Genomic DNA, 11517 nt, shown 5'->3' with positions numbered 1-11517 from the left:
GAGGTGAGAAACAGGGCAAATGGGAAGTTTAACAATGATAGAAATATTATATTGATTAAGGTTGCACATCCAATTACTCTAATTGCTACCAACTGGCTAAAAAGTTGAACTAGCCAAGTTACGTGACCGGTATATTTGCAAAAACAATTGAAAAAAAAAGAAAAAGAAAAAGAGTGTCTGCTCAGGCTGCTTCTCATGGGATTTGGTTTCTTGGTTTAGAGGTTCAGGGTGATAGTTTCATGGGACATCCCAGTTAATTGACCTAACACATGTGTAGGGCCTCTGTTCCACATCTTAATTGTCTGTTCTACATTTTAATTCAATGCACAGTGCACCTGGGGTCTTAAAAGCTTGTAAGAAGCCATCAAAACACAACAATTACTCTCAATACCAAGTATTTTTCAACAACTGATTCTTCCTCTTTGTTTCCAACCTTGCATTCCAATTACCAATAATTATCAATACATCTTGATTGCATGTTTGATCAATTTCAGACTGAAGAAATTCATATAATGGTTGCTATGTATATTTGAATAATAGTGGTATTAACTTGTCTTCCTTTCAGGCGTATGGATATTATCCTATCACAGACAGCATTATAATTCAAGATAAATCTTGAAATGGTCTTTTGATAACGAATGTGAGTGATACCATTCCTCTTTAGTTTGTCATTCTTGGTAAATTAGTAAACCATAGGATTGACAGATGCCAAATGGGCAATACCAGTCCATTTCATTTTTGACAACTTTCAATTTTCCTAGTTTCATATTTAATACCTTCCATGTTCCAATTATTAGTGGATGTATACAGCTCTCTCACCTCATTTTGAGCTGTGCCTTGGTAATAGAAACAATGCTGGAAATGGCATGATAGAATTTTCCAAGACCAATGACTTATTCATTGTAAATACCTTTTAAAACAACATTAAAGACAACTATACACAGGGACAAGGAGCTCTGGTAGTGTAGTGGTTGCAAATCGGGCTGCTAACGTCAAGGTCGGAAGCTCAAAACTACCAGCTGTTTCCCGGGACAAAGATGAGGCTTTCTGCTCCCATAAATATTTGCAGCCTTGGAAACCCTGTGTAGGATCACTATGAGTCGGAATCGACTACACGGTAGTTAACAACAACAACAACATATACATGGACCTCACCAGATGGACTACACAAAAATAAAATTGACTACATCTGTGGGAAGAGATGGTGGAAAAGCCCCATATCATTAACCAAAACAAGGCCAAGGGCAGAATGTGGAAAGGACCATCACCTGCTCACGTGCAAATTCAAGCTGAAGCTGAAGAAAATTAAAATAAGCCTGCAAGAGCCAAAATATGATCTTGAACATATCCTACCTGAATTTAGAGATCGCCACATCAAGATCAGATTTGATGCATTAGACACTAATGACAGAAGACCAGAAGAGTCGTAGGATGACATCAGAACATCATACAGGAAGAAAGCAAAAGATCATTAAGAAGACAAGAAATAAGGAAAAGACGAAAACGGATGTCTGAAACTTGCTATCCAATGTACAGAAGCAAATGGAAGAAATTAGGAGATGAAAAGCAGAATAGAACATTTCAAAGGGCAGCTAGAGAAGAAAAAGTCAAGTATAATGAAATGTGTAAAGACCTGGAGTTAGAAAACGAAAAGGGAAGAACACAGCATTTCTCAACATTTTGCCATTTCAAGAGGTAGGATATGATCAAGAGCCAATAATACTGAAGGCAGAAGTACAAGCTACGCTGAAGGCACTGACAAAGAGCAAGGTCCTGGAACGGATGGAATATGAACTGAAATCTTTCAACAAACTGATGCAGTACGGGAGGTACTTACTCATCTATGCTAAGAAGTTTGGAAGACAATAACTGGCTAACTGACTAGAAGAGATGTGTATTTGTGCCTATTCCAAAAAGAGGTGAACCAACAGAATGTGGAAATCATCGGATGATATCATTAATACCACATGCTAGTAAAATTTTGCTAAAGGTGATTCAAAAATGGCTGTAACAATACATTGAAAGGGAACTGCCTGAGGTTTATGCCAGATTCAGAATAAGATGTAAAACAATGATTATCACTGTTGACATCAGATGGATCTTGGTTGAAAGCAAAGAATACCAGAAATTTGTTTAACTGTGCTTTATTGACTATGCAAATGCTTTCAAGTGTATGGATCATGACAAGGTATGCATAATGTTGTGAAAAACAGGTATTCCGTAACACTTAATTGTGCTTTTGACGAACCTGTACATAGACAAAAAGGCAGTAGTTTGAACTGAAAAAGTGGACAATGAATGGTTTAAAATCAGGAAAGGTGTGTGACAAGGTTGTATTTTTTTTATAATACTTATGCAATCTATATCTTGAGCAAATAATCCAAGCTGAATTATGACGAAGAATGTGGCATTAGAATTAAAGGAAGACTCATATATACAGATGATACAACCTTCCTTGTAAAACTGAGGATTACTTAAAATACAGATGAAGATCAAAGATCACAGTCTTACATTGTTTCTTCAATGTAAAGAAAACAAAAGTCCTCACCACTGAACCAATAAATAACATCATAATAAGAGAGATAACCTGGAGTTGTCAAAGATTTTGTTTTGCTTGGATACACAATCAACAGTCATGGAAGCAGCAGTCAAGAAATTTAAATGGTGTACTTCATTAGGTAAATCTGCTGCACAGGACCTCTTTAAAGTGTTGAAGAGCAAATATGTCAGTTTGAGGACTAAAGATGTGCCTGAGACATGGTATTTTCAATAACTTCATATGTATGGTAACGTTGGACAACGAATAGGCCAAGACGTAGAAGACTTGATACCTTTGCGTTATGGTGTTGGAAGAGAATATTAAAAAGTATCATGGACTACCAGAAGAACAAACAAATCTGTGTAGGAAGAATTACAGTCAGAATGCTCCTTAGGAGCCAGGATGGCGAGACTTCGTCTCTCATTTCAGACATAAGATCAGGAGGGACCAGTCCCTGGAGAAGGACACCATGCTTCGTAAAGTGGAAGGTCGGTGAAAAAGATGAAGATACCCTAATAAGACGGATTGACACAGTGGTAGCAGCAATGGGCTCAAGCATAACAATGACTGTGAGGATGGCACAGGACCGGGCAGGATTTCGTTCTGTTGTGTGCAGGGGCGCTATGAGTCAGAATCGACTGGATGGCACCTTAACAACTAACAACAACAACAACATCTGGCAAATAATACTGCTACAGATTAATTACAGACGCAGTCATATCAATCTTGTATTAAGTTAGACATTTATGACATTTTCAAAAAACATTACATCTCTCTTTTCACTGCTTTTAAATTCACAAAGAATAATCTTTACTGTGTTAAGATGTTATAGGTTTATGATTACTAGTTTTAAATACATGAATAAACAAACAGAAATCACTATATTTTATATTAATTATTAATATAATAAATACCAACAGATAAAATTCACAGTAATGCAAGTTCTTGAGTGCCCAAAGAGGGTAAAGAGAGGTCCTAAGACCAAAAAGTTTGAGAACCATTGCTTTGGGATATATCCAATCCCTTACTATATTTAGTTCCATATAAATGTCTAAAATTCAGAATAAAGCTGAAAAATTTATTAATATCTTAATTTAAGAGCCTTGTGGGAAAAACCGGGAGGCAATGAAGGAACAACACAATATTACAGAAAGACGGAAACTTTTAACATCAAAGAGACCTGTGCTTCAGTCTTAGCTCATTCTTTACTAGACATTTCCCTCAATAGGTTATTGAACCCTCCTTAGCTTCCATCTCCTCGTCTATAGAGTATTAAGACTGCAGTTGCCTTCCCTCCTCCTCAGCATTGTTAGAAGGCTCAATTAAGAGACCAATGTGAAAGCACTCTACCAACAACAAAGCACCAGGTAAATACAAATACATCTTCTACTGAATTTTACCTCTGTGACACACAGATGGACATTTATGGTTTCTACATCCTAAAGTCCGTCCACAGTTCTGATCACAAGGTGGACAATTTCCAGGGCAACACTGAAGAGAAAAAAACACATAAGCAAAAAATAATTGGAAAATTCATGCACAATATGAGTATCACTACTAGTTATTCACAGAATTAAGGTAAGCAAAGATATTTCAGTATAAGAATAAAAACATTCAAAAATATCAACATTTTCCTGAAAAGTACATATACTATATTAAGACCTTAGAAATATATAGAATGCCCTAATTTCATGAAATAAATTTAAATTTTCTTGCCTTTCAGTTAATTACTGAATGACACAATGAATAAATTCCTATCTATTTATACATAGACTTAACAATTTAACTAACGAAATGTTATTGTATTGTGTTGTCGAGGCAGTTCTGACTCATAGCCGACCCTGTATAGGGAGGGTTTCCAAGGAGCAGATGGGGAGTCTGAAACAGCAGCCTTGTGGTTAGCAGTCCCATGCTGATCCTGATCCTACTGGACCACACCAAGAAATAGATGTGGTCAAATTCTATAGTCAACTGAAGGCAAGCAACTAGAGTGGCAAAGTTTAAATTTTAATTAAAATAATAAAATTAGTTCCACGTAGAGATAAATTTGAAGCTATTCTCAAACCATGAGATCAGATACTATCTAAAGAACAATAGCAGAGACAGGCTACTACTGGCTTCTAACTATTTGTATTTTTTCACTTCTCTGCTTCCAATCTATCTGTAAGTCTTATGACCTGGCCAATTTTTCATTTACCAAGAGCAATTATTGCCAATCCAACCCCTTTTTCTCACATATTCAAACTTTGGAAAGAAAATATGTGCTACAATTGTCCTAAAGAAACTCTGGGTTGTAACCTATAAAAAAAAACAAAACCAAACAAGTTCCATTACATTAAAACAGCTCAAACATGATATACGTTATTGAAAAGCAATTAATCAAAATGTTCAAACCTCAGCACCTCTGAGCTGTGGGACTTTAAGCACAAGACTATATACATAATGAAGCAACATCTTGGAGGTATCAGAGTAAAAGCTATCAAATAAGATGCTACAATAAAAGTATGGGGTCAGTAAGAAAGAGGATAGCCCTCAGGGGGATGGAGTGACACAGGGGGCTACAACAGTGGGTACTAACATAGCAACAACCCAGAGAGATGAGAAATGTTCAAGGAAGTCTTTCAAATGTATGCAAACCAAGTCTATACAAAAGAACTACGAAGAGTCCCCAAAACACATGAATAATATGAAGGTAAATACAACATGTCTTTTCTTATTTAAAAAATCTCTTTAAAAATAGCTATTTAAAGTAAAAATAATCATATAGCTAGGCATATAAAATACATTGTTGTTGTTGTGAAGTGCTGTCGAGTTGGCTCTGACCCATAGTGACCCTATATAGGGTTCCCAAGGAGCAGCTGGTGAGCTTAAACTACCGACCTTGCAGTTCAAATGGCTTTGCAGTCTGTTGCATTAACCCACAGCACCACACAAAGACTCCTTATCAAATATCTGAAAATCATACCACAAAGGTCTGGAGAAAGGAAATAATAGTATACTGTTTTAAGGTTCTTATTATACTATATATTTGGAGTCCTGGTGTGGTGCTGTGGGTTAATGCACTGGACTGCAAAGTTGGTTTGAACCGCAAGGTCAGCAGTACAAGGTCACCAGTTGCTCCTCAGAAACCCAATTCAGGGTCGCTATGGGTCAGAACTGACTCAGTGGCAGTTAACAACAACAATATACTTATACTACATTCTTATATTATATAAGTATACTATATGGTGTGGCGCTGTGTGTTAATATACTAGACTGCAAGGTCAGCTTGAACCGCAGGTTGGCAGTTCAAACTCATCAGCTGCTTCTTGGAAACCCCAGATAGGGTCACTTTGGGTCAGAAATGACTCAATGGTACTTAACAACAACAAACAATACTATATAAAGCCTATGGTAACTAACCACCAGCCCCTGCCCCCCCTCAAAAAAAAAGAAGAAAAGGAAGTCATTTACCAATCAGTAAATAAAGGAAATAAATGGAATCATCAAAAAACACTTGATCAAATATGCAGAATGGGTGAAAAACAACAAAAATCAGATGAATAAATAGGAAATAAATAGCACGAGGTAGGAAATGTATATAACACGAGACAGATTTAAACCCAACCACATTAAAGTTCACATTAAATATAAAGAGACTCTATCTGAATTAAAAGACAAAGATGGGCAATGTGGATTTAAAAAAAACAAAACAAAACAGTAATACTCAACTAAATGTTGTCTACAAGAAATCTACTTTAAATATAAAGACATCAATAAATTAGAAATAAAAGAATGGAAAAAGATATACCATATTAACACTAACCAAAATAAAGAAAAATTATATTCCAATAGAGTTCAACCTAAGGAATCTTAGCAGAGATGGAGGAATATTTCATAACAATGATAGGAACCACAAAGAACTTCAAAATCTACACATTCAATGAATTACTCCAGTCCACCTTATACTGAGCCAAGCTTCCACAAAAAGACTTGAACAATGGAAATTAAACGTCTACCACCAAATGTACTATCACTATAATACTAATGACATTCTAACATTAAGGAACATAAATCATCCTCTAAGAAACAAACTGAGAGTATAATACCCAGAACAAAAAGAGACTCATGTAAAAAAACACAAGATTAATATAATATCTGACCAATATAGACAATCAGCTTTAACCTATAGTATTTATTAATATATTTTAGAGGGAAAACAGACAATAATAGTCAAGAGAGACCTTGTCAGAGGCCACAGAAGAAAGATGCAAGAGAATGTTAAAATCAGTTTCCCAAGCTTATGACACATACCTTTCTCCTACATTGATGCTTCTGACAGTCACGCATCTTAACACACTTGGTTTCACACAGGTAAGGCTTATGGCATGGCATGAGTTTTGTATGCTTTCCACAGCGACAGTGCTTTTCCACTTCCTGAAGAACCAAATAAACGATTATTAGATTGATTTTTGTTAAGATGATTTTTTAATATTCTGATTTGTATAATTAACTCTAAAAAAAAAGTTCAATAGTTAATTTATATCAGACTTCACCAAAACCACTGGGGAATTACCTAAAATATGAGGCTAAGCCAAAAACTATTGCTACAAATCACAGAAAATGTCATTAAACAAAAAAATCAATCAGTTACTGTTTCTCAACATCTCAATCTTGTTGTTGTTGTTAGGTGCCATCAAGTTGGTACCAACCCATAGGACCTTATGCACAGCAGAACGAAACACTGCCCGATCCTGGGCCAACCTCACTACTATTGCCATGCTTGAGTCCATCCATGCTGCCACTTGGCTAATCCATCTCGTTGGGGGTCTTCCTCTTTTTCTCTGACCCTCCACCTTACTAAACATGATATCCTTCTCAAGGGACTGGTCCCTCCTGACAATAGGTCCAAAGTATGAGAGACGAAGTTTGGCCATCTTGGCCTCTAAGGAGCACTCTGGCTGTACTTCTTCCAAAACAGATCTATTGGTTCTTTTGGCAGCCCATGGCACTTTCAATATTCTCTTCCAAAACCATAACTCAAAGGCATCAATTCTTCTACGGTCTTCCTTATTCACTGTCCAGCTTTCACATGCATATGAGGTTACTGAAAATACCATGGCTTCGGTCAGGTGCACCTTAGTCCTCAAGCTGACATCTTTGCTCTTCAACACTTTAAAAAGGTCTTGTGCAGCAGATTTGCCTAATGCAATACGTCATTTGATTTCTTGACTGCTGCTTCTGTGAGTGCTGATAGTTGATCCAAGAAGAATGAAGCCCTTGACAACTTCAATCTTTTCTCTGTTATAAGAATGTTGTTGATTGGTCCAGTGGTGAGGATTTTTTATTTCTTTACATTGAGATGTAATCCATACCATAGGCTGTGCTCTTTGATCTTCTACACTACCAGGAGCCCCCATTAAGATCCCAGAAACCAGTCACCATAATCTCCGAGAAACAGATCTCAGAAGTCAGTTTGGATTGGACTTTTTCTTTGAAGGAATTTTAATAAGACTAAGATAAGCGTGTTAGTGAGATCACTTGTCCTCTATTGATCAGAGACATATTTAAGCACATTTTGTATGGAATAAACTCATGCATGTGTGAACTGGAATCCAAGTAGCAATACTTTCTGACTTACTCATATTTTTTGTATTTTACTTTAATCCCCAAATAACTTCATATAAATTCCCATTGCTACATTTAGATGAAATCTTATACTAACTAGTAAAATAAATAAATAAAAATAAATCACCACATAACAAAATAAAAATCATTTACATCTAGCTAGAACAACAATACATCTACAAATTCACCATGAGTCTTGCCCTGAACTGAGTCACATATATTATAAGGCAGAAAATACTTTTGTCTCAGTAAAACAAGACAAACAGCCTCACACCAAACTATAAAAATGAGAATGCTCAAACTTTCACCAAGCAAAAGCAAGCAAAAAGCAATGTTTAGATATGACTCTGACACATCCCACTGCTTCTTCACCATGAATGTAGGCGTTCAGCCACCTGAGATGAGCAGTTAACAGGTCTGTGATACCCTGAGATATCTGGGCTGCACTGACTGGCTCAGGATGTGCCTGACCTATACTAACAGGTGGGGGTGACCTATTAGAACCCATTCATGATAGGGACTGGAGATTCCAATTATCCTTCATGAACAAGGAATTCCCTTTAAGTGCAGGTCATAAGCTGGCATTGATTAAGTCTTGGCCCTTTGTACTCACTGCTGTAGACTGGATGATTTTGTGAGGCCCTGGGATCAGCCTCGTTGAGGGTCAAATCCTTCCATGATGGCGTTTACATCGTTACATATTGCAAGTTTACAATGATTAAGTCCCTGCCCTTTGTACACAACCACCCATCACTACTATTAATTAATTGGATGTTTTAGTGAGGCCCTCGATCAGCCCTGCTGGGGTTGGCCCACAGCCCTAGCGAAGTGATGAGAAGGTGGTCAAACTTGACTATATAGAAGAGTAAAAGTCATAATAATGCTTCCATTTTTTGAGTCCTGACATGGTGCTATAAGATAAGCAACAAACGGTTTACCTCAATGTCAGCAGTTCAAGCCCACCAGCTCATTCCTCAGAAAACTTGGCTTTGAGTCAGAATCAACTCAACAGCACTTAACAACAACAAAGTCTTATACAGATGCTATACCTACTCCTCACTTAATATGTCAATATCTGTGATTTTGCTTTTACAATAGCAAAAAATCTACCATCTGACTATTTTGTGAATTAACAAGGCAGCAGGTATGGAGCATCCCTTCCTTCGTGAAGGGTCTCCAGGCTGGCTCTGGGAAGCTGGGCCCTCTGCTCCCTCCTGCTTGTGGGGACACTGTGTTCAGCTGCTACATAGGGCGGCCACCTCACGGTCACGGCCTCCAAGAAGACTCGTAGGCAGCACCAAGACAGCAGGTGCCTATTCTGGCCTGAAGCCCTTTAGCTCAAAATTGCTGTGTGCAGGAAATAGGAAAGACACACGCATCGGAGAGGGTGTTTGGAAGAAATCCATGCTTATTCCTGACGTTCCAAAGTGAGTCAAACTGGGCCTGAAGCCTCTGTCTTGGTGGGGCTGGATGTGTGTAGCAAGTCCCAAAGCTTCAATGACTCACCAATGCTGGAGTCCTGAATAAAGGGTTTGCAGGTGTAGGCGTAGAGCTCTGGAGTCATTCCCCAAAGGAAGCTCTGACCCAGCACAGGAGGAGGGGAAAGGGCTAAGTCATTGGCCCTCTAGTCACACAGCCTGACTTTAGCTTTCTCTCCTCTAAGTCTCCTTCTCTACAGAGGAATGATCCCTGGACTCATCAATATATCTTAAACTGTTATTGTTTCTATGGTTGTGTTTTATTTTTTTTTTAAATCAGACAAATGGATGACCTGAAAACAGGAAAACAAATTCTCCATATTCTCATAATACCAATTTTTGAATGGCAACCTGGTCTTTGGAACCTACCCAGGTTAATAAGTGAAGAGTGGGTGTACAGATTATGACATAAATGTTTAAGTAGTACACAATAAACAACAATCCCAGGACAATCCCATTTGATATAATAGATAGCTCTTAAAAATAATTACAAGAAGACTCCCCACTGAATAGTTTTCATCTTGTCTAGACGGTTCTGGTGAAAGGCGATGGGGATAAGGTTCTTAGGATTCAGTAGTGAGTAATTGTTATCATGACTAATGGCGATTGTTACTACTATAAAGATAGAAATTTCGTAACATAAAAGGGAGAGTAGTTAATCTTACATTCCAAGAACAGAAGACCCTAAGACCATCAAGGGAAAAGAGCTGAGCAGAAAGTGAGACCCTATCCAGAGAAGTAGCGACACCAGAGATGGAAGCATATATGAGGACATAGAGAGCGGGAGCAGCTGAGGACTCAAGACTCATGGAAAGAGAAAGGCTGTGTGCTGGCAGCCAGAAGACAGGTTTGCAGAATGTGTCTTTTTGTTGTTAAATGATTATATATTCCTGAGTGTTTTTGTGTACATCAAGAATAAACAAAAGAAAACAGAGTGAATAGAAGCACGGAAAGAATTATAATCATTGTAATGAAATGAAATACAATTGGATACGTGAAAAACCAACGTTCTCCAATGTAAACTAACACTAAACTCACTATAAAACGTTTAAAAAACAAAAAACTATAAGAAATGACTAACTTGTCTACATGTTTCACAAGGACCTCGATGGCAACGCTGTGAACATCTATGCATTCCACATTCAAGTACTTTGTCACAACTGTCTCCACATGTTGGTACATCTTCTGTACAGGGCAAAGAAAACTCTAAAAGCAGAGAAGAAAAAAAAAAATCAGTGTTAATGATATATTATTATTACGCACTGATAATGTGCCATACATATCTTTTAAGCTTACCTAAAGAATGAATCCCTTGCAGACTACGAATTTAACATCTACAGAATTGTTGTTGTTGTTAGGTGCCATCAAGTCATTACCAACTCATAGCCACCTTATGTACAACAGAACAAAACACTGCCCGGTCCTGTACCAGTCTCACATTTGTTGCCACACTTGAGCACACTGATGCTGCCACTTGGCCAGTCCATCTCATTGGGGGTCTTCCTCTTTTTCTCTGACCCTCTCTACCTTACCAAACATGATATCCTTCTCCAGTGAATGGTTTCTCCTGACAATATGTCTAAAGTATGAGGGACGATGTTTGGCCTCCAAGGAGCCCTCGGGCTGTACTACTTCCAACACAGATCTGTTTGTTCTTTTGACAGACCATGGCACTTTCAATATTCTCCTTCAACACCATAACTCAAAAGCATCAATTCTTCTATGATCTTCCTTATTCACTGTCCAGCTTTTGTATGCATATGAGGTTATTGAAAATACCATGGCTTGAGTCAGGCGCACCTTGGTCCTCAAGCTGACATCTCTGCTCTTCAACACCTTAAAAAAAGTCTTGTACAGCAGATTTGGCTAATATAATATGTCATCTGATTTCTT

The 11517-nt window shown here is 37.7% G+C and overlaps 1 protein-coding gene across 1 annotated transcript in view; it reads right to left on the bottom strand.

The window, feature by feature from the left end:
- NFXL1 (nuclear transcription factor, X-box binding-like 1) overlaps positions 1–11517 on the bottom strand; it is an 82776-nt gene that overhangs the window by 42003 nt on the left and 29256 nt on the right. Inside the window, exons 9-11 of the mRNA XM_006872675.1 lie at positions 10706–10830; positions 6833–6955; positions 3940–4030 (exon numbers count right to left, since the gene is read on the bottom strand). Coding sequence (XP_006872737.1) covers positions 3940–4030; positions 6833–6955; positions 10706–10830 — 339 coding nt within the window. The remainder of the gene's footprint in view (positions 1–3939; positions 4031–6832; positions 6956–10705; positions 10831–11517) is intronic.

This window comes from Chrysochloris asiatica, unplaced genomic scaffold (assembly GCF_000296735.1).
Source record: "Chrysochloris asiatica unplaced genomic scaffold, ChrAsi1.0 scaffold00209, whole genome shotgun sequence".
NCBI classification, from domain to species: Eukaryota; Metazoa; Chordata; class Mammalia; order Afrosoricida; family Chrysochloridae; genus Chrysochloris; species Chrysochloris asiatica.
Note: the sequence above shows the minus strand (reverse complement) of the source record. Positions and strands in the feature narration are given on the sequence as shown.